The sequence below is a fragment of the Thalassophryne amazonica genome, chromosome 16 (assembly GCF_902500255.1).
Source record: "Thalassophryne amazonica chromosome 16, fThaAma1.1, whole genome shotgun sequence".
In the NCBI taxonomy this organism is placed as follows: Eukaryota; Metazoa; Chordata; class Actinopteri; order Batrachoidiformes; family Batrachoididae; genus Thalassophryne; species Thalassophryne amazonica.
This window is the reverse complement of record NC_047118.1, coordinates 83,080,290-83,104,808: the sequence shown is the minus strand read 5'-3', so window position 1 is coordinate 83,104,808 and position 24,519 is coordinate 83,080,290. Positions and strand designations below refer to the sequence as shown.

General features: G+C 44.4%; 1 protein-coding gene across 1 annotated transcript in view; it reads right to left on the bottom strand.

The window, feature by feature from the left end:
* LOC117527360 (xylosyltransferase 1-like) overlaps positions 1 to 24,519 on the bottom strand; it is a 178,520-nt gene that overhangs the window by 116,304 nt on the left and 37,697 nt on the right. The window contains exon 2 of the mRNA XM_034189670.1: positions 7,907 to 8,456. Coding sequence (XP_034045561.1) covers positions 7,907 to 8,456 — 550 coding nt within the window. The remainder of the gene's footprint in view (positions 1 to 7,906; positions 8,457 to 24,519) is intronic.

Genomic DNA, 24,519 nt, shown 5'->3' with positions numbered 1-24,519 from the left:
TCCCCCAGTCTCTGCTTCCTCTTCGGAAGATGTGACGATGGGATTGAGGAGATCCTCGAAGTATTCCTTCCACCGCCCGACAACATCTCCAGTCAGGGTCAACAGCTCCCCACCCGCACCGTAAACAGTGCTGGTGGAGAGCTGCTTCCACCTCCTGAGGCGTTGGATGATTTGCCAGAATCTCTTCGAGGCCGACCGATAGTCCTCCTCCATGGCCTCCCTGAACTCCTCCCAGACCCGAGTTTTTGCCTCTATGACCGCACGGGCTGCGGCACGCTTGGCTTGCCGGTACCTGTTAGCTGCCTCCGGGGTCCCACCTACCAACAAAGATAAGTAGGACTCCTTCTTCACCCTTTCGACATCCCTTACTTCCGGCATCCACCACCGGGTTCGGGGATTGCCACCGCGACAGGCACCAGAGACCTTGTGACCACAGCTACAAGCGGCCGTATCGACAATGGAGGTGGAGAACATGGTCCACTCGGACTCCATGTCTCCAACCTCCCCCGGGATCTCCCAGCTTGCGCTCTGGTACCCAACTCCTGGAGAGGGGCTAGACGGCAAAAAGTCCATCATTTTCAAATGATGTACGTAATTTTTCATGCAATTTGGTGTCATTTCCAGTTTACTTTGGTTCTGTGTTTCGCTCCACTGAATGACTCCACTACCTTTTCATAAAAATGTGCCTGTGATACACGGAAACTAAATCCAGTAGGCTAAAGGCGATTACAAACTTAGGCAGTGTTCTCGGGAACATCTCTAGCAGCCCTAGAAATGCTGTCAGATAAAGAATTGGACAAGATCCTATTGTGATTTTTCACTAGAATGAGCAAAGCAGATATCAGAACCTTTTGACCTAATTGTCAAATATCAAAGGACAACGATCGATTTAGGTGTCATTTAAAATAAATAATGAATGTTTTCCATTCGTACAATGGAAAGAACATTTTCATTTGCCTCAAATCATGAAAATATTCATGTCATTGCACTCATAAACATTCATTAGTTGTATATTGTGTAGATCACCATATACTGAGACTGGATTATGTCAATTTTCCGCATGAGGAACAAATCTTTATTTTAAATTAAAAAAAAAATTCTTATTAGTCATTCATCCAGCAATGAAGTACAAGTGGAGGCTGAGTCCATCCCAGCACATACACCCAGTCCATTACACAGGGCACGCACAATCAATCAATCAATTTTATTTATATAGCGCCAAATCACAACAAACAGTTGCCCCAAGGCGCTTTATATTGTAAGGCAAGGCCATACAATAATTACGTAAAAACCCCAATGGTAAAAACGACCCCCTGTGAGCAAGCACTTGGCGACAGTGGGAAGGAAAAACTCCCTTTTAACAGGAAGAAACCTCCAGCAGAACCAGGCTCAGGGAGGGGCAGTCTTCTGCTGGGACTGGTTGGGGCTGAGGGAGAGAACCAGGAAAAAGACATGCTGTGGGGGGGAGCAGAGATCAATCACTAATGATTAAATGCAGAGTGGTGCATACGAGCAAAAAGAGAAAGAAACACTCAGTGCATCATGGGAACCCCCCAGCAGTCTAAGTCTATAGCAGCATAACTAAGGGATGGTTCAGGGTCACCTGATCCAGCCCTAACTATAAGCTTTAGCAAAAAGGAAAGTTTTAAGCCTAATCTTAAAAGTAGAGAGGGTGTCTGTCTCCCTGATCTGAATTGGGAGCTGGTTCCACAGGAGAGGAGCCTGAAAGCTGAAGGCTCTGCCTCCCATTCTACTCTTACAAACCCTAGGAACTACAAGTAAGCCTGCAGTCTGAGAGCGAAGCGCTCTATTGGGGTGATATGGTACTATGAGGTCCCTAAGATAAGATGGGACCTGATTATTCAAAACCTTATAAGTAAGAAGAAGAATTTTAAATTCTATTCTAGAATTAACAGGAAGCCAATGAAGAGAGGCCAATATGGGTGAGATATGCTCTCTCCTTCTAGTCCCCGTTAGTACTCTAGCTGCAGCATTTTGAATTAACTAAAGGCTTTTCAGGGAACTTTTAGGACAACCTGATAATAATGAATTACAATAGTCCAGCCTAGAGGAAATAAATGCATGAATTAGTTTTTCAGCATCACTCTGAGACAAGACCTTTCTGATTTTAGAGATATTGCGTAAATGCAAAAAAGCAGTCCTACATATTTGTTTCATATCCTGATCAAAAATGACTCCAAGATTTCTCACAGTATTACTAGAGGTCAGGGTAATGCCATCCAGAGTAAGGATGCACACACACAGACAGACATTTACACACTCACGACAAATTCAGTCTCTAATTAACCTGCATGTCTTTGGACTGCACGAAGAAGCCACAGTACTCAGACAGAACCCACACAAAAAATACACACACACACACACACACAGTTTCAGTGAGGCAGCAGTGTGAACCTGTTGAGCATTTTGCTGCACCGAATCAGTCATCGCCTAAGACACATTTTTTTCAATGTCCCATTTATGGCATCTTGAAGAATTGTGACAATCACGTGGCTGTTCCATATTTAAAACTGTCTGACAGCTGAACATATCTCCATCACCGCCCTGGACAGATTACACAGACTGAGGCCTGCTGGGAAAGCCAACCAAATTAGTGACTGTGTTGGAGCCGTGATCAGACACTAAAGGCAAACACTAATCAGTTGAATCAGCAGAACGACAGAAGCAAGGGGGCGGATGTTGTGCAAGGACAGTGATGTGCATGTACGCATGCACATGAATAGGAATGCCAAACTTTCTTTTGACAACATTCCTGTGTGAAGGAGAAGCACAACTTAGATGTCAACGCAGAGCAGAGCTGCTCTGACCCAACATTATCAAAGAAACCTATAATCACAAAAACAAAACCTCAGCGGGCCCACAGCGGTTCACCCAGCATGACTACAAGCAAATCATTAGTCAGCAATTCCCAAAATAATACGACAAACTGCTTGTTTAATTAGGGGTAATTAAGTTGTATGACAGTCATCAGCGCAGTCGGAGAGCATCGCCGTGTCCGTTCAGGACGGCTCTGGAAATAGAACTGGCATCAATCAGGATGCTTCTCTGGGATCAAAGCTTTCGGCACATGCAGGGATGAAAGAGTTCCTTTCATGTGCTGAACACCTCAGTCACGAAGACATAAGTCCTTTAAGGCCGAGAGGCCCATCAGATCAGTGCTTATCCCCGGGTACCACAGCACGAAAACCCCCCAGACAGCTTACCTCCCCAGCCGAGGCCTGGAACCACTTACCGCTGGGTGGACTGTGATAATGCTGATGAAGTGTCGTGTCCAAGGACATAGACAGGTGTCAAAACCAGGGATCGAACCAGGTCAACATATTGCCAGTCCGGCTCTTATCCCACACATAATTCAGTCCTGACAGTGTTTTATAATCATCACACAGCTTGTATTAGTCCTGAGGCTGATTTAATTCACATCAACCATATGTGTATCTACGTTAGTACCAGAGCGTCCAGCCCCTCTCCAGGAGTTGGGTACCAGAGCCCAAGCTGTGCGTGGAGGTGAGCCCGACTATCTCCAGTCGGTATCTCTCAACCTCCCGCACAAGCTCAGGCTCCTTCCCCCCTAGCGAGGTGACATTCCATGTCCCAACAGCCAGGGGCTGTGAGCATGGACCGGGCCGCTGGGCCACCCGCCCTCGACCGCCACCCAATCCTCTCTGCACCCGACCCCCATGGCCCCCTCTGCAGGTGGTGAACCCACAGGAGGGCGAGCCCACGTCACTCTTTCGGGCTGAGCCTGGCCGGGCCTCATGGGCTAAGGCCCGACCACCAGGCGCTCGCGCGCGAGCCCCAACCCCAGGCCTGGCTCCAGGGTGGGACCCCGGCTCCGCCATACCGGGCGACGTCTCGGTCCTTGATCGTTTACTGGTCATGGAGGTTCTGAACTGCCCTTAGTCTGACCCTTCACCTAGGACCTGTTTGCCTTGGGAGACCCTACAGGGAGCACAAAGCCCCCGACAACATAGCTCCTAGGATCGTCCAGGTACGCAAACTCCCCCACCACGATAAGGTGGCAGCTAGAGGGGGAGTGGCACATCTGGGAGAGCTTCTCCCAGATCCCGGGGGAGGTTGGAGACATGGAGTCTGAGTGGACCATGTTCTCCACCTCCATTGTCGATGCAGCTGCTCGTAGCTGTGGTCACAAGGTCTCTGGTGCCTGTCGTGGCGGCAATCCCGGAACCCGGTGGTGGACACCAGAAGTAAGGGATGCCGTCAAGCTGAAGAAGGAGTCCTACTTATCTTTGCTGGTAGGTGGGACCCCAGAGGCAGCTGACAGGTACCGGCAGGCCAAGCGTGCCACAGCCCGTGCGGTCGCAGAGGCAAAAACTCGGGTCTGGGAGGAGTTCGGGGAGGCTATGGAGGAGGACTATCGGTCGGCCTCGAAGAGATTCTGGCAAACCGTCCGACGCCTCAGGAGGTGGAAGCAGCTCTCCACCAGCACTGTTTATGGTGCGGGTGGGGAGCTGTTGACCCTAACTGGGGATGCTGTCGGGCGGTGGAAGGAGTACTTCGAGGATCTCCTCAATCCCATCGTCACGTCTTCCGAAGAGGAAGCAGAGACTGGGGACTCAGAGGCAGACTCATCCATTACCCAAGCCGAAGTCACTGAGGTGGTTAGAAAGCTCCTCGGTGGCAAGGCCCCTGGGGTGGATGAAATCCGTCCTGAGTACCTTAAGTCTCTGGATGTTGTGGGGCTGTCTTGGCTGACACGCCTCTGCAACATCGCGTGGCGATCGGGGACAGTGCCTCTGGATTGGCAGACCGGGGTGGTGGTCCCTCTGTTTAAGAAGGGGGACCGGAGGGTGTGTTCCAACTATAGGGGGATCACACTTCTCAGACTCCCCGGTAAGGTCTATTCCAGAGTACTGGAGAGGAGAATTCGACCGATGGTCGAACCTCGGATTCAGGAGGAGCAGTGTGGTTTTCGTCCTGGTCGTGGCACACTGGAACCAGCTCTACACGCTCCATCGGGTGCTCGAGGGTTCATGGGAGTTCACCCAACCAGTCCACATGTGTTTTGTGGATCTGGAGAAGGCGTTCGACCGTGTCCTTCGGGGCACCCTGTGGGGAGTGCTCCGGGAGTACGGGGTCCGGGGTCCTTTGCTAAGGGCTATCCGGTCCCTGTACGACCGCAGCAGGAGCTTGGTTCGCATTGCCGGTAGTAAGTCAAAGCTGTTTCCAGTGCACGGTGGCCTCCTCCAGGGCTGCCCTTTGTCACTGGTTCTGTTCATTATTTTTATGGACAGAATTTGTAGGCACAGCCAATGTGTAGAGGGGGTCTGGTTTGGGAACCACAGAATCTCGTCTCTGCTGTTTGCAGACGATGTGGTTCTGTTGGCTTCGTCAAATCAGGACCTTCAGCGTGCACTGGGGCGGTTCCCAGCCGAGTATGAAGCCTCCGGGATGAAAATCAGCACCTCCAAATCCGAGGCCATGGTTCTCAACCGGAAAAAGGTGCTTTGCCCTCTTCAGGTCGGTGGAGTGTCCTTGCCTCAAGTGGAGGAGTTTAAGTATCTCGGGGTCTTGTTCACGAGTGAGGGACGGATGGAGCGTGAGATCGATAGACGGATCGGTGCAGCATCTGCAGTGATGCGGTCGCTGTATCGGACCGTCGTGGTGAAGAGAGAGCTGAGTAGGGGGGCAAAGCTCTCGATTTACCGATCGATCTACGTTCCGATCCTCACCTATGGTCATGAGATTTGGCTGATGACCGAAAGAACGAGATCGCGAGTACAAGCGGCCGAGATGAGTTTCCTCCGCAGGGTGGCTGGGCGCTCCCTTAGAGATAGGGTGAGGAGCTCGGTCACTCGGGAGCAGCTCGGAGTCGAGCCAATGCTCCTCCACGTCGAAAGGAGTCAGTTGAGGTGGCTCGGGCATCTTTTCCGGATGCCCCCTGGACGCCTCGCTGGAGAGGTGTTCTGGGCACATCCCACTGGGAGGAGGCCCCGGGAAAGACCCAGGACACGCTGGAGGGACTACATCTCTCGGCTGGCTTGGGAACGCCTTGGGGTTCCCCCGGAGGAGCTGGGGGAGGTGTGTGTGGATCGGGAGGTGTGGGCGGCTTTGCTTGAGCTGCTGCCCCCGCGACCCAACTCCGGATGAAGCGGAAGAAAATGGATGGATGGATGTTAGTACCAGAGAGTCCAGTACTGTGTTTATCTGTGTATATTTACTCTGTAAGATGCCACAGAAGCTTTAGGCTGTTGGAATGTTAACTTTATCATAGGAATGTATGTTGGTGTGTGTTTGTGTCATTTTCCTTTTCCCATGTGTCTCAGAATCACTTGGCTGTTCCTGTACGCATTCATCTGAGTTCCATGCTAGTTTCACCCCTGCTTTCTGCCACTTATCCGAGTCCCGGGCGACATGGCAGGAGACCAAGCAGCTCAGCACACACTGCCCTGTGTGCGTTCCCAAACAAGCTACAGGACATGTAGGCCTTGTCCACATGGAAACAGAACTTTCTCTATATCATCTGTCTCTATGTTTATTCCAAAAAGTGCTCCGTAAACACGGCACCGTTTCAAGAAATATCTGCGTACACATGAAACCACTGAAAATGAATATGCAATTTGGGGTTTTCTCCATTTGACCAGTGCCAGCTTGAATGCCAGACGTTCTTAGTTTCCAATATCATAGTTGTATTCTGTCTGTGTGAGCTTGCGTTGAAGAAGATGCAGGGCTGGAGGTTGCTGGTGGTGGAAGAGGTTTGAGAAAAGTTGCCACCAATCCATGGTGCAGATGCTGTACCAGAACTGTCAGGGTGAAAAAAGAGCTGAGCCACAAGGCGAAGCTCTCACTGCACCACTTGACCTATGCTCCTAATCTCACCTATTGTCATGAGCTTTGGGTAGGGACCAAAAGAACATCATGGTTGGAAGTGGCATCTGATATCTGGGCGTCCAATCAGGGACAGGGTGAGAACCTCAAATATCTGGGCTGGGAGTAGATCCAGTGTCACCGACCAAATACTCCCCCCATTTCAGACCACAGCAGTGTCATTTCTGAGGGCCAGCAAGAATTCACAGATTATCACCTCGTTTCTGCTTAAAACTGACTTTAGAATGATTTAAGAGGGTTTAGTTTATCATCTGATGGTTAATAGTCACATTAATCCCTTTGATCGCTTTGGTTATACAGAGTTGGTCTCAGATGTGCTGCTGACACTCCAAAAATGACGCATGCGCAGTGAAAGTCTCGTATCGGCGTTTCGTCCACAATGAACCGGCATTTTTCGACACTGAAAATGGGGTCCAGAGTGCGTTTTCGTGTGTGCAACCAATATGCAACTTTTGTGAAACAATGGTGTCATATCCCTACCTCTTTAGCCTCAGACGTAACCCCCCAACTGCCAGATGTCACATAACAGCAAGCACAACAACAGACTACACACTTGTGTTCGTGTTACAGAAGCAACTAAGCTTATTGTCCACAAACGTCTCAGCTTTTGCCCCTCCTTTCCAACAAGCTTTCTGCACATGCTCCATGTCTTCTTCTACATTTTTTGTGGGAATGTTACAGCATCACATACAGGCAAGGGATATATAATGCAGCATTTTCAATTCAGGAAGGCAAAAGGAATGGACAATGCGTGCTGTTTTGCACATTGGAAAGATGCAGTCCTTACTGTGCTCTGTTAGTAAATCAGCATGCTTTTTTTTGCCAGTGTTATGGTGTTTATTTATCAGAAAACCTTTAGCAAAACAGGCCCTAAACCTTTTAATTTTATGATATGAATTTAAAAAACCAACCCCTTCCAGTAATTTGCAGTCTATACCTGCAGATTTATTCAAAGTATTTTTTACTCTGGTTCACAATAGAAGTTACAGTGGATGGGTCATGAATTTGTTATTTACTGGTAATTTATGATAACTCGCACCTTCTATAGGACAGTAACGAGGCACTTTCTCCGGCATGAGTGTCTTCTCCTTGTGTTTGCAGTAGACCTCCACTATATGCTGCCGGCACTCTCGGCTCTTGGCTCTAGATAGAGCAGAAATGGCTTCCTTGCCACTGATCTCACATTGTGGCTGTTCCTTCCTTGGTTCCATGTTTGGTGGCAGTGGAGAGACGGACGTCTTTGGTTGATAGAACGATGACTCCTGATTGGACCCCTGGACAGGTGTTTGAACAGCTTGAACCAGAGGGTGGGACTTACTGCTGTAATTGTAGGGGCGATTGTAAACGGACCCTCTCGACTGAAGCGGAGGGCGCTTGAGGATGATGTTAGCAGATTTTCCCAGCATGCTCTGTGCTTGAGCTTTGTCCAGCTTGTCTCTGGTGTTTGTGGCTGATGTTCGCTGGCGTTGGGAACGTACTCCCAGGTTACTGTTGCTGTCAATAGTGTCAAAGTCTTTAGGAACAGAGTTCTCATTGTTGTTGCTGTCCAAGCGAGGTTTCTCTTTATGGTGGAAGGAATGGTAGATGTCCTGTAAGGAAAAGAAAAAAAATACTGCAATGATGTACTGTTATGACAAAAGATGTCCAGTCAGTCTGTGAGCAGGTCTGTGAGTCAATGATTCAATGAGATTCAGTGAGACAGTCAGTGGGTCACTCCTTGAGTCAATGAATTGGTTAGTGGGTCATTCTGTGAGTCAATGATTCAATGAGATTCAGTGAGACAGTTAGTGGGTCAGTCAATGAGTCAATGTGCCAGTTATTGGGTCAGTCCTTGAGTCAATGAGTCAATCAGTGAGTCAATTTATGAGTCAATGAATCAGTCAGTGAGTTAGTCTGTGAGTTGATGAGTCAGTTGGTGAGTCCATTCATGAGTCAATAAGTCAGTGAGTCAATGAGTCAATCAGTGGGTCAGTCTGTGAGTGGATGAATTGGTCAGTAAGTCAGTCTGTGAGTCGATGAATCAGTCGGTGAGTCCCTCCATGAGTCAATAAGTCAGTTGGCTAGTCATTCTATGAGTCACTGAGTCAGTGACTCAGTCATTGAGTCAACAAGTAAATGAGTCAGTCAGAGAGTTAATGGGTCAGTCTGTGAGTCAGGGCCAGTCAGTGATTCAATGAGTCAATCAGTGAATCAACAAATCAGTCAATAGGTATACTTTGTTTCCATGTAGCCGTAATATCAAACTTTGTCCATTTTTCCTTCCATAGTTAATAGAACAAGACAAATTAATTTGGTTTTGCTTAGAAGATGTTTGGGGTTGACATCAAAACATGAGTATGACATTTCAGAAAGTCAGCTTTTATTTTCTGGCATTTACACTATCAGTCAAAAGCTTCAACAATTTCCCATTCTATTGAATGCAAGTGAAATGCTGCTCCAGCCCTGCGGGGCTTGGACCCCAAATATCATCTGTGTCATCAAACGGAACAGGTGGTCCATAATGAAGCATTTAACGGCTTTAAACAAAACTGATCTGATAGCCCTTTGACTGTTCTCTCTGGCTACTGTTTAATTTTTATTTACCAATAATAGCATTATGTCAGGGATAGCTCTCTCTGCTCCGCTGTTAGCGAAGCAAAATGAAGCAATGTTTTGTAAGAGCCGGATGCTGCGCAAGTTTATCAGAACTGCAAATCAGTTTCTGCTACAGTGGACGGACGTGACGGAGAAAGAAATCAATCTGTAAATGTAGATTTTGCACCCATAAGTCTTATTTATACAACCCCAATTCCAGTGACATTGGGGATTGTGTGAAATGTAAATAAAAACATAATACAATGATTTGCAAATCCTCTTCAACCTATATTCAATTGAATACACCACAAAGACAAGATATTTAATGTTCAAAGTGATAAACTTTTGTTTTTGTGGCAATATTTGCTCAGCTTTGGAAAAAGCTGGGACAGTGGCAACAAAAGACTGGGAAAGTTGATGAATGCTCAAAGAACACCTATTTGGAACATTCCACAGATGAACAGGTTAATTGGAAACAGGTGAGTGCTATGATTGGGTATAAAAGGAACATCCCCAACAGGATGGTGAGGATCACCACTTTGTGAACAACTGCGTGAAAAAAATAGTCCAACATTTTAAGAACAATGTTTCTCAATGTTCAACTGCAAGGAATTTAAGGATCCATCATCTACAGTCCATAATATAATCAGAAGATTCAGAGAATCTGGTGAACTTTCTACACATAAGCATCAAGGCCGAAAATCAACATTGAATGCCCGTGACATTCAATCCCTCAGGCACCACTGCATTAAAAACCGACATCATTGTGTAAAGGATCTTACCACATGGGCTCAGGAACACTTCAGAAAATCATTGTCAGTTAACACAGTTCGTCACTACATCTATTAGTGCAATTTAAAATTCTACCATGCAAAGAAAAAGCCAAAGATCAACAACATCCAGAAACGCAGACGCCTTCTCTGGGCCTGATCTCATTCGAAATGGACAGACGCAAAGTGGAAAAGTGTGCTGTGGTCTGATGAGTCCACATTTCAAATTGTATTTGGAAATAATGGACGTTGTGTCCTCCGGACAAAAGAGGAAAAAGACCATCCAGACTGTTACCAGTGCAAAGTTCAAAAGCCAGCATCTGTGTTGGTATGGGGGTGTGTTAGTGCCCATGACATGGGCAACTTACACATCTGTGATGGCACCATCAATGCTGAAAGGTACATCCAGGTTTTGGAGCAACACATGCTGCCATCCAAGCAACGTCTTTTTCCCTGCTTATTTCAGCAAGACAATGCCAAGCCACATTCTGTATGCATGTGTTACAACAGCGTGGCTTCGTAGTAAAAGAGTGCAGGTACTAGACTGACCTGCCTGCAGTCCAGACCTGTTGCCCATTGAAAATGTGTGGCGCATTATTAAACACAAAATATGACAACAGAGACTCCGGACAGTTTAACAACTGAACTCGTACATCAAGCAAGAATGGGAAAGAAATCCACCTACAAAGCTTCAACAATTAGTGTCCTCAGTTCCCAAATGCTTATTGAGTGTTGTTAGAAGGAAAGGTGATGTAACACAGTGGTAAACATACCACTGTCTCAGCTTTTTTGAAACGTGTTGCAGGCATCCATTTGAAAATGAGCAAATATTTGCACAAAAACAATAAAGTTTATCAGTTTGAACATTAAATATCTTGTCTTCGTGGTGTATTCAATTGAATCTAGGTTGAGGATTTGCAAATCATTGTATTCTGTTTTTATTTACATTTTACACAACGTCCCAACTTCACTGGAATTGGGGTTGTATGTGCTGCTGTTCTTGAACCTGCAGAGTCCATCCACTCGCAAATTTGCCAACCACCGATGATGTTCATAAGTCTCAAACCTCGAGTCAAGTTAACTTTTAAGTCTTTGAGGTTGAGTCTCAAGTCAAGTCTGAAGTCACTGTTTCTGCAACTTAAGTGCAACTTGAGTCCAGGTCTCAAACTTGAGTCCCCGTGTCTGAATCACGCTTTCCTGCATCAGATTGATGAAGCTTTGAGTGAAACGTCTTCAAGGAGTGAAACACTTCCAGTTGACCTACATGGATACCATAACCTGGATGACTAATAAATCTCCACAGACATCCCGCAGACCACTTTGGCTGGTACTCCCTCAGACTTGTGTGGGATTATGAAAGGAGAGAAAGGGAACTTGCAGACTGCAGGAAGTGATGAAGCTTTTCTGGAAGAAGAGCAAAATGTCTCCAAGGAACTACATAAGGCCATTTGATTTTACTCAAACTACATAGATGCTGGTGATAACATTTCACCTTGAAACACCTGAGAGTCTGAGTCCACTGAATCTTTTAAATCCACACTTACAACTCAACTTTTTTCTATTACATATAATTACTCATAATTGATTTTATTTAATTTTTTAAGTTGTTTTTTTATGTGAACGTTTGAATATGTTTGACTATCTTTTCTTGTTTATTCTGTGATCGATTTGTAATGCAAATTATTCAAATTATAAAGCACTAGGTATATAAACAAATGTATTATTACTGTAATTGTTATATTATCAATGACAGCTAATCCACTTGGTAGATATATGATGATGATTTCAGGTCCTATAAATGTCCTCCCAATTACAATACTTCACAGATATGGTCCAAATACAAACAGCCTCATCTTTTCCATTTGATACTATACAGTCTAACTGTAAAAACATGATTACTGACAGCAATTAAACTATTATTTGGTCCCAATATTGGATAAGGATTCTACAAAGCCACCACAAATCTGTCAATATAATGATGCTAAAGAACATGGTGAATATTTAGAGAACACAACCAAGAGAATGTTTTGGGGTTTTTTCTTCTCATATTCATAAGTCACAGAGTCCAACTGATTATTTATTTTGTTTCTGCAGAGTCTTTGCCTAAAATGTGAACCTCTAATCAAAATATTCTCATACTGGATCATATAGTCCTGGGCCGCTTTGAGTTCAAGCCACTTTCACTAACTGTTATTGTTGGTCAGTGTTAATAATCCATAGAGCTGTATGCTTAAATAAGAGGGTGTTTTTTTTTTTTTTTAGTACAATCATGTTTACATGGTTTTTTAATCAGTTATGCAAAACCTTAAAGCCCCTGTCATACATAGCAAGAATGTGCAGTACAGGCCAAAATGGCAAAAATTGCCATAATTGGACACAGTTTGGAAGGAAAAAGGCGTGGTCAGCCGTGTCAGAATGCATCCAGATTACCTCGTCCACATCTGCACGATGGCATCCAAAGCGTATGTAGACAACAGGTAGATGACACAGACTGCTGCCAGACGGCCATAAAAAACGCTAAAGACTGCCCGACGTCCACATATCTGGATGGCAAACACGGAACCAGAGTGGGAGGGAGCGCTGTGTTCCTCCCTTTGTACAGTCCCTGATGGTACTGGACACCGGAGTACCACCAATGTATGGACCAGACTCACACTATATTTGTCAAAGCTGCGGCTGACACATGGTGTGATTGCTTGACCCACTGCCAGCATACTTTCAGCAAAGGTGTCCAGTGGCACGCGTGCATGCTTAGTGGCTTATGCAGCCGTTATGAACACACACACACGCACACAGCTGAGTGATCATTCCAGCCCCGCGCAGCACGTGTGCCACTATACACCTTTTCAGAAAGTTTGCAGCAGTGTCCCACCATGCGTCAGACGCAGCCTTTCCAGCAAACTTTAATTTATTTTTTCTGTTTTGCTTACTTCAGGAGCACAATGCAAGTCTGTACATCGTGATGTCGGTTGGATTATCACATGGGATTTAATTTTTGCGTGATTATTTGCAGCACACAGCAGCCTGGTGAGAGGCTGTGGTTTGGTTCTTCTGCGCTGTCCTGGTTCCATGCTGGAGGTGAGTTTCATGTTTAATAATAGCCTGTATCCCAGGCTATGACAAGATGAGGTCGATGTGACAAACAGTCAGAGATATGCCACACACCCACACTCAGACGTGTCTTGCTTTATAGATATATTTTCCAACCCAGAACTCTGGCCGTGGGCTTTAGGTGTAAAATGAGTTTCCTTCAAAGGGTGGCAGGACTCCCTGAGACAAGCTGAGGAGTTCAGACATTCTGAAGGCCCTCACAGTATGTGTGTGTTTTTATTCCCACTGGAGGTATTCCGGGTGTGTCCAAACTGGGAGGACCCCGAGTTACACGCAGGAGGTCATATCAGGTCAAGTTTTTGGCACATGATGGTGCTGTGTGTAACTACTTTCACTGACTCAGAGAAGTACTTTGGGTCCTGCCTGATGGTCACAGAGACAGACCTGTGGTCCAACGTTGGAGGAATTATCCCATTGAGCATGGCAAAGCTTTAGGATCTTTTGGAAGTTCCTGGAGGATGGTGGTTGGGGAGAAGCAGGAAAAATGTATGGATGGAGAGAAAATTATTTCAACTTTTATTACACTCTGTTCAATCTCGTTTTTTTTTGGGTTTTTTTGGCTGTAATTTTCCACACTGGTCTTTCCCTGACTGTCACATCTTCCTTGAAAGCGTTTCCCAGAGGTGCATGCATTCCATGGAGCCCAGCCACAGCTAAAATACCAGCTTACCTACATAAAACATTCTTTAACACAGAGTTCTTTTTTGTGTGAATGTTGCCTTGGTCCATTTACTCTAAGCCCCCAAACTCAGCAGGAGCTTATTTAAGTCGCCTTCACACCTCCTGCTGGTCAACGATAAAAACGACAGTCAATAGGTAAGACAGCCAGTTCTCTCAGGCGCCCACGGCGAGAGACATTAAAGGAGAGAAAGAGAGAGAAGGACAGAAACAGAGCCGTCTGATTTTAAATCATGTTCACACTGAAAACGTGTTAGTTTTCTCTTCACTTCATCTGACCCTAAACTTTGATCTACACAAACACCACAACAACACTAACACACTCACACGTTTTCTTCCTCCGTTTGTTCAGTTAAAGATCACTAATGATAGATGATGTGTCACCAGTCACTCCAGAGTTACGTTGTCACGACAGACCATTTCGACAACAGCTGCAGTTTTAGCCGTGTTCACACACACAGCAACACTGTTAGCTTGTGTAGTACCGCATGTGGCCACATAGACAAACCCAGTGCACTCGACTGGTGCGTCCACAGCGTGATGGCTCTTCGGACTCTGTTTAGCTCCTGCTGAAGAAACGTGATCACAGGTAAGTTCACACATTTAATCGGGTTAGCAGCATTAGCAGTTAGCAGCGTTACAGAGCCCCACCCATTAACTGTTAAAAATTATAATGTTCAAATAGGCCCTGCAGTGCAGTGGGACCCAAAGTTGCACTCTTTCAGTGTCAAACACACACAAGAAATCATTTTTGTTGACCGTGTTTAAACTGGTTTGATTTCCTGTTGATTTGGGCACATGTCAGTGTCAAAGTCAGATCCACACGCACTCGGCCTTATTTTATCAGCTATAGCAGGCTCACACAAGTTAAAGACTTGGAATAAGTGATTTATTTATTTATAAGTGGCGTCTCACTAATTTAGAAGATCTTCACTTAGCCTGGAAAAAGAGTTTGTTGCTCTATAAGAAAGCCCTTCGTGAAGCTAGGACATCTTTCTACTCATCACTAATTGAAGAAAATAAGAACCCCAGGTTTCTTTTCAGCACTGTAGCCAGGCTGACAAAGAGTCAGAGCTCTATTGAGCTGAGTATTCCATTAACTTTAACTAGTAATGACTTCATGACTTTCTTTGCTAACAAAATTTTGACTATTAGAGAAAAAATTACTCATAACCATCCCAAAGATGTATCGTTATCTTTGGCTGCTTTCAGTGATGCCGGTATTTGGTTAGACTCTTTCTCTCCGATTGTTCTGTCTGAGTTATTTTCATTAGTTACTTCATCCAAACCATCAACATGCTTATTAGACCCCATTCCTGCCAGGCTGCTCAAGGAAGTCCTACCATTATTTAATGCTTCAATCTTAAATATGATCAATCTATCTTTGTTAGTTGGTTATGTACCACAGGCCTTTAAGGTGGCAGTAATTAAACCATTACTTAAAAAGCCATCACTTGACCCAGCTATCTTAGCTAATTATAGGCCAATCTCCAACCTTCCTTTTCTCTCAAAGATTCTTGAGAGGGTAGTTGTAAAACAGCTAACTGATCACCTGCAGAGGAATGGTCTATTTGAAGAGTTTCAGTCAGGTTTTAGAATTCATCATAGTACAGAAACAGCATTAGTGAAGGTTACAAATGATCTTCTTATGGCTTCGGACACTGGACTTATCTCTGTGCTTGTTCTGTTGGACCTCAGTGCTGCTTTTGATACTGTTGACCATAAAATTTTATTACAGAGATTAGAGCATGTCATAGGTATTAAGGGCACTGCGCTGCGGTGGTTTGAATCATATTTGTCTAATAGATTACAGTTTGTTCGTGTAAATGGGGAATCTTCTTCACAGACTAAAGTTAATTATGGAGTTCCACAAGGTTCTGTGCTAGGACCAATTTTATTCACTTTATACATGCTTCCCTTGGGCAGTATTATTAGACGGTATTGCTTAAATTTTCATTGTTACGCAGATGATACCCAGCTTTATCTTTCCATGAAGCCAGAGGATACACACCAATTAGCTAAACTGCAGGATTGTCTTACAGACATAAAGACATGGATGACCTCTAATTTCCTGCTTTTAAACTCAGATAAAACTGAAGTTATTGTACTTGGCCCCACAAATCTTAGAAGCATGGTGTCTAACCAGATCGTTACTCTGGATGGCATTTCCCTGATCTCTAGTAATACTGTGAGAAATCTTGGAGTTATTTTTGATCAGGATATGTCATTCAAAGCGCATATTAAACAAATATGTAGGACTGCCTTTTTGCATTTACGCAATATCTCTAAAATCAGAAAGGTCTTGTCTCAGAGTGATGCTGAAAAATTAATTCATGCATTTATTTCCTCTAGGCTGGACTATTGTAATTCATTATTATCAGGTTGTCCTAAAAGTTCCCTAAAAAGCCTTCAGTTGGTTCAGAATGCTGCAGCTAGAGTACTGACGGGGACTAGCAGGAGAGAGCATATCTCACCCGTGTTGGCCTCCCTTCATTGGCTTCCTGTTAATGCTAGAATAGAATTTAAAATTCTTCTTCTTACTTATAAGGTTTTGAATAATCAGGTCCCATCTTATCTTAGGGACCTCGTAGTACCATATTACCCCATTAGAGCGCTTCGCTCTCAGACTGCGGGCTTACTTGTAGTTCCTAGGGTTTGTAAGAGTAGAATGGGAGGCAGAGCCTTCAGCTTTCAGGCTCCTCTCCTGTGGAACCAGCTCCCAATTCAGATCAGGGAGACAGATACCCTCTCTACTTTTAAGATTAGGCTTAAAACTTTCCTTTTCGCTAAGGCTTATAGTTAGGGCTGGATCGGGTGACCCTGGACCATCCCTTGGTTATGTTGCTTTAGACGTAGACTGTGGGGGGGTTCCCATGATGCACTGTTTTTCTCTTTTTGCTCCGTATGCATCACTCTGCATTTAATCATTAGTGATCGATCTCTTTTTCCTGGTTCTTCCCTCAGCCCCAACCAGTCTCAGCAGAAGACTGCCCCTCCCTGAGCCTGGTTCTGCTGGAGGTTTCTTCCTGTTAAAAGGGAGTTTTTCCTTCCCACTGTGGCCAAGTGCTTGCTCATAGGGGGTCGTTTTGACCGTTGGGGTTTTTCATAATTTTTCATAATTATTGTATGGCCTTGCCTTGCAATGTGGAGCGCCTTGGGGCAACTGTTTGTTGTGATTTGGCGCTATATAAGAAAAAAGTTGATTGATTGATTGATAATACAGAATTTAAAAAACAGTGTTGGCTGGACAAAGATATGCACTTTAAATAACTCACTATGCAGTATTTTACCACAAATCTCTCTGTCTGCTTCAATACACACCATCACAATCATGGCCAAAACTCTCAAATTGAGATACACTCAAGGAGTGCGACTGTTGACAGACTATGGGGGTCCATGCGCATGGCTCCCGGCAAATTTTTTAGAATTTTTAAGTCAAATGGTGCAATCTGACACATTCTGGACACCCTAATTTGGTGATTCTGAAGCTATAAATTTGCTTGAGTTTTAAGATATTAACACACAAAATACACTAAAAAACTAATAATCTCCCCTTTTTGAGAGAGGAACACGATTACTAAAATGGATTGAACACGATATGGATTTTAGACCAGCACAGCTTGACTTTAGATTTAAAGAATGGACCAAAAAAGGCATTACTTCATACGGTGTAATCTCTTCTGGATCTGACCTTGAAAGTTTCCAGCAACTGCAGGAAAAATTTGATCTCGACAAGCGAGACTTTTTCAGATATTTGCAGCTCAGACATCATTTTAATAAAAATGTTAAAACATTAGAAAACAACTATCAAGATATTGTTAACATCTTTATTGATGCCTACAAAGGCAAATCCTATAGGAAGAGGCTATCTAGAATATATGCGTGCCTAGAGGCCTACAAAAAAACATCAACACTATACATTAAAAATACATGGGAAAAGGAAGCAGAAACAATACTGACAGAAGATGACTGGCTCAACATATGCCAAATTAATTCCACCACCACAAGCTCAGGGCAATGGAGGGAATTTGCGTGGAAGAATATTGTTAGGTTCTTTATAACTCCCAAAAGGACATATCTTCAGACAGGCAGGGCTGAATCTGGGCATTGTTGGAGACATTATAATAATGTTGTTGTGTGTTGGGGGGCGGGGTTGGATATTGTGTTGTGTTTGTGTGTTTGTTTTCCTTTCCAGCTGGTTTGGGACTGTTCTCTGGGTAAATTGTGCTGCAGAAGAGTCTCTCACCTCTGATACAAGAATTTGCTGCACCTGTGGCATTCACGTGCAGCGCTTACTCAGGACAATCTGCTGCACCTGTTGGGAAAGTGTAGGAGCACGGACCCACAACAGGGGGCGCAAATGAACGGACAATGGATAAAGCCAAATACAACACTTTACTGTTGTGAAAATGCACAACAACAACCGATTACAACAGTGAATGAAGTCAAATACAAGATGTCATGTGGGCAGGCTCGAAGATAGGAGACATCGGTCCGAAGTCGAACCGGAACCACACGATTTCCTCCGCCACCGAACCCCGGGAATACTGGAGCCGCCAAGTCCCGAACTCCCAGGTGACCACTGCCTCCGTGTGTCGGATCTGGTACTGCTGGCGAGGAGCAAACACATGCGGGTGCACCCAGCAACACGTATGGTGGGAAACCTGTCAACAAACACAGTCAGCTGAGAATATTACCTCCTTAGTAGAGCGATATCTCGGCGATGAGGTGGAGATGCCGTCTTGCTGATATACCTCTGTAGATCTGGTGATTGATGACAGCTGTCGTCGGTGATAAGTGACAGCTGTCACCCCGGCTGCTCCTGTGAGGTGGCAGCGCCCTCTGGTGCCTGGAGCCCGCACTCCAGGCAGGGCGCCCTCTGGTGGTGGTGGGCCAGCAGTACCTCCTCTTCAGCGGCCCACACAACAGCACCTGTGGCATTCACGTGCAGAGTAAGGACTTTCAGCTGGTGTCAATAGAGAAATGAGGAGCTGCATTTAAACCAGCGGTGATGAGTGCTGGCTGCTGGAGAATTCAACTTTTCACAGCTCAAAACAATGTTGTATCGAGCGTTTGGGGACCCTGAGGGTCGCTCCAGAGCCTGACCGTACGTCTGTGAAGGAGGACGAGGGTGAGAGGCAAATGCTGTCAGCACACGTCAGAGGTGACTTTCTTTGAATGTTTATCTATGAAAATAATAGGGCAATTGTGTGTAGCTAAATTTAAATACTAAAAGTCAGTGTCTTGTTTGCTCCTCGCGGCGGTGGCGTGCGGAGTGATAATCCTCCACCGGCTGCGAGCAGCTGTTCTTTTAAATAACGCTGAGATCAAACTGAACGTGTTGCTGATAAGTAAGCCTCTAATAGTTTCTGATATTTATATTGAAGGATATCACCTTTGTTTCCTCCTCACAGAGTATACAACCCCTGGCAAAAATTATGGAATCACCGGCCTCGGAGGATGTTCATTCAGTTGTTTAATTTTGTAGAAAAAAAGCAGATCACAGACATGACACAAAACTAAAGTCATTTCAAATGGCAACTTTCTGGCTTTAAGAAACACTATAAGAAATCAAGAAAAAAAGATTGTGGCAGTCAGTAACGGTTACTTTTTTAGACCAAGCAGAGGAAAAAAATATGGAATCACTCAATTCTGAGGAAAAAATTATGGAATCACCCTGTAAATTTTCATCCCCAAAACTAACACCTGCTTCATATCAGATCTGCTCGTTAGTCTGCATCTAAAAAGGAGTGAACACACCTTGGAGAGCTGTTGCACCAAGTGGACTGACATGAATCATGGCTCCAACACGAGAGATGTCAATTGAAACAAAGGAGAGGATTATCAAACTCTTAAAAGAGAGTAAATCATCACGCAATGTTGCAAAAGATGTTGGTTGTTCACAGTCAGCTGTGTCTAAACTCTGGACCAAATACAAACAACATGGGAAGGTTGTTAAAGGCAAACATACTGGTAGACCAAGGAAGACATCAAAGCGTCAAGACAGAAAACTTAAAGCAATATGTCTCAAAAATCGAAAAATGTACAACAAAACAAATGAGGAACGAACTGTAAGAAACCGCCTAAAGGAACTGTAAGAAACCGCCTAAAGGAAATGGGATTTACATACAGAAAAGCTAAACGAAAGGCATCATTAACACCTGAACAGAAAAAAACAAGGTTACAATGGGCTAAGGAAAAGCAACTGTGGACTGTGGATGACTGAATGAAAGTCATATTCAGTGATGAATCTCAAATCTGCTGGAACTTTTGTTTGGTGCCTTTCCAATGAGATTTATAAAGATGACTGCCTGCAGAGAACATGTAAATTTCCACAGTCCTTGATGATATGGGGCTGCATGTCAGGTAAAGGCACTGGGGAGATGGCTGTCATTACATCATCAATAAATGCACAAGTTTATGTTGATATTTTGGACAATTGAAAGGATGTTTGGCGATGATGAAATCATTTTTCAAGATGATAATGCATCTTGCCATAGAGCAAAACCTGCAAAAACATTCCTTGCAAAACGACACATAGGGTCAATGTCATGGCATAGGGTCAATGTCAATGAGCAGATCTGATTTGATGCAGGTGTTAATTTGGGGGATGAAAATTTACAGGGTGATTCCATAATTTTTTCCTCAGAATTGAGTGATTCCATATTTTTTCCTCTGCTTGGTCTAAAAAAGTAACCGTTACTGACTGCCACAATCTTTTTTTCTTGATTTCTTATAGTGTTTCTTAAAGCCAGAAAGTTGCCATTTGAAATGACTTTAGTTTTGTGTCATGTCTGTGATCTGCTTTTTTTCTACAAAATTAAACAACTGAATGAACATCCTCCAAGGCCGGTGATTCCATAATTTTTGCCAGGGGTTGTAGTCCGGGAAAGGCCACCTGGGGGGGGGGGGTGTCGGCGGAGATCCTGAGTCCTGAACGTTCGGGCTCCGGTCAGTCCAGGCGCAGAGAGAGCGCGCCGCCTGTTTAGCCACCACCAGATGTATTTTATTTTGACGTTTATGTACAGCACGACAGGGTGATTAATAAACTTGTTTCTTTGGAACTGCTTAGTTATTTTAGGCTGGGTTCAGTCGGGCCTTGGATTGCCCTTTTAACTTGCGCCCCCACATAATAAATGTGATGGCTGACCATTTTCATATTTTCTGGGGTTGCCCATTGATTCACTCCTATTGGTTAAAGGTTGTCAAAGAGATAAGATTAATTATTGGCCTGGAAATTCAACATAATTTTCAAACTATATTTTTATGCAATCTACCAAACGAAATTAACCATCGGGATAAGTACCTTTTGAAAATATTACTGATAGCAGGGAAAAAATCAATAACAAGGAAATGGCTTACTGGGGACCCACGGACGATGGCCGAATGGTCAGCCACCGTAGAAAAAATTTGTGAAATGGAAATGCTTACCGTTTCCCTAAGACTTAATAGTAACAAGGCCCAAAAATATTGGTCAAAATGGTTAACATATGCAAAGGCGAAAGAAGCATAAAATAATGCCCCCCCGTAAATCATACTGTACATTCGCACCGGTCAATTTCCTCAAACTGAGTTGAGTAGTCCATGATAATATAACAGCCCCAGGGGACACTCTCCCCATTAGTCCATACTAGATGGACCAACTTAGGTGGTTCATGTACTCAAGGTGGGTGGGACCGAGCAAATGCCCCAACTCCTTCATACTTCGCATTTTATCAAGGTTTATTGTAACCCGTTGCTATTCAAATCTACTGCCTATGTTGTTTTTTTGTTTTTTTGAAATGCACCCCCCCCCCCACCCCCACACCCCCAGTGACCCACCTGTTCTAAGTTCTATACGTGGTATATTTTCTATGCTCTGTTCTTCATTGTAAGATTAGGAAATTTGGATTAAAAATAAAGCTAAAAAAAAAAAAAAAGACTGCAGTTACAAATATTCAAATTGCGATGGCAACCAGTGGAATTTTTGTTAATGTGAAAGTATAATTTGTACTGTTTGCTTTGTTTGTACCATTTTGAAGAATGTCCTGTACTAATTGTTCTGTTGTTTTAAAAAAATCAATAAAATCTAAGTTAAAAAAAAAAACTAATAATCAACTACATACTAGGCATGTGGAGATTAATCAATAGGAATCTCTATCTAGATACAAACGTGCGTGAGTGCATCGATTCTTTTAGTGTGCATCGATTAATTTGACGGGTTGGGAAATGATCATTTCTGTACGTTGATTGCAGACTGTGGTGGATCTGTTTGAAGCTTGAAGCAACGAAGCAGCCTTCGACCCACTGTTCACTGGTTCTCTGCTTCGCTGGTTTTCAGAAGCGGCAGGTCCGCAATGTCTCCATTAACTCTCAAAGCCATTTAAAAATGTCAATCATGAGTCCGCTTTGTGTGGATTAAAGTCACGAACTGGGACTCTTGTCCTGTTGTGGGCAAGAAGCGTCCAATGTTCGGGAGGTCTGGGCAGCTTTGCTTGAGCTGCTGCCCCCACGACCCAACTCCGGATAAAGCGGAAGAAAATGGATGGATGGATGGATAAAGTATCGGATCAATAAGTGGAATCAATCCCTAATCGTATCACACCAAATCACATCGTATCACACTGTGAGGAATTGAATCGTCATCAAATACATATCAAATCACACTGAATCGAGAACAGGGGTGAATCGTATTGCATCGTATCTACATGTGTATGGAATCGCTGTCAGTGATGAGATTCACATGCCTACTATATACACAATTTTACTTCCTAATTTTACAGTTTGATTAATTTATGTAACATATGTTGTTTTTTGTAGTTCCATGTAGTTGTAGTTTGTTGTCGTTCCACAAAATGCCATCACCATTTATGAAAAAAGCTTAAAAGCAGACAAACCCTCTCCACTGCCCCTTCTGAAAATAAGACTAAAAGCAAAAAAATTAAAACCATCACCAAAAGACCACACATTATGCTACAAAATACCACAGTATACCACAAAATGACATCACTGCTTTTGAAAATACATGAAAGGTTTGTGCTGACTGACGGGGAGCTCCGGATGGATCTGTCCAAGGTGGCGGCGGTGGCAGAGTGGGCCACTCCTTGTAGCCGCAAGGAGGTCCAGCAGTTCCTCCAGTTCATTCATTTCTATAGGAAATTCATTAGGAATTTTAGCTCTGAGGTGGCTCCATTGCACAACCTTACCTCCACCCACCACCCATTTGTCTGGTCACATGAGTGTGAGGAGACTTAAAGAGACCTTTTACGTCAGCCCCTGTGCTTCTCCTTCCTGACCCTGCTCGGCAGTTTGTGGTCAAAGTCGATGCCTTGGATATTGGCATGGGGGCTGTTTTGTCTCAAGTTGGTCTTTCTGATAGCAAATTGCACCCTTGTGCTTTCTTATCAAAGAAGGTATCCCCCACCCAACCAAATTATGACATTGCTGACCGCAAACTGCTGGCCATTAAGGTGGCCTTGGAGGAGTGGCGTCACTGGCTTGAGGGGCAACAGTTACCTTTTATTGTATGGACAGATCACAAAAACTGCCAGAAGACTCAATGCCAGACAGGTCAATCTTTTTCAGCCAATTCAATTTTGTATTGTCTTACAACCAGGCTCCAAGAATGGTAAACCGGATTCACTGTCACACAAATTTGATCCCGATGATTACACTGCCAAACCCCAAACAATTCTGCCCACATCATGTTTTGTTTCAGCTCTTACCTAGGACATTGAAAATAAGGTTAGAGCAGCCTTCTAGGGGGAGCCTGTGCCCCCAAGTGTCTAGCCAATAAACTCGGTGGTTCTGGGGTCCCTTAAAGGGGAGGTCATCCGTTGAGCTCATGAAAGCCTGTTCACCTGCCATCAATGTTGCTGGTTCTCCAGCGGTTCTGGTGGCCGCACACGAGCAATGACATTACTGAATACATTAACGCTTGCCAAGTGTACGGTACTCACAACCGCAAGTCATCTAATCAGAAGCCTTCAGGCAAAGTGCTTCCTTTACCTATTCCTAAGCAATCATGGTCTCATGTCTCAGTGACTTTGTAACTGGCCTTCCGGTGTCACAGGGGTTCACGGTGATCCTATCTGTCATTGATAAACTTTCTAAGATGTGTCATTTCATTGTTACCTAAGCTGCCTTCATCCAAGGAAATGGCTGAGGTCCTTCTGTCTGTTTTCAAGTTACACGGTTTTCCTCAGGAAATCATCTCTGACCGAGGACCGCAATTCGTACCCCATTTTTGGACTGAATTCTGCAAGTGCCTGGACGCTACAGTCAGTCTCATGTCTGACTATCACCCACAAGCCAATGGTCAGGCCGAACAAGTGAATCAGGAGTTGGAAAAGGGACTTCGTATTATAGCATCACAAAATCCATCCTCATGGGCCACACAGCTGAGCTGGATTGAAGTGGGACATTATATGTTACCTTCCTCATCTACCAGATTCTCTCCATTCCATGTTCAATCAATCAATTTTTTATATAGCGCCAAATCACAACAAACAGTTGCCCCAAGGCACTTTATATTGTAAGG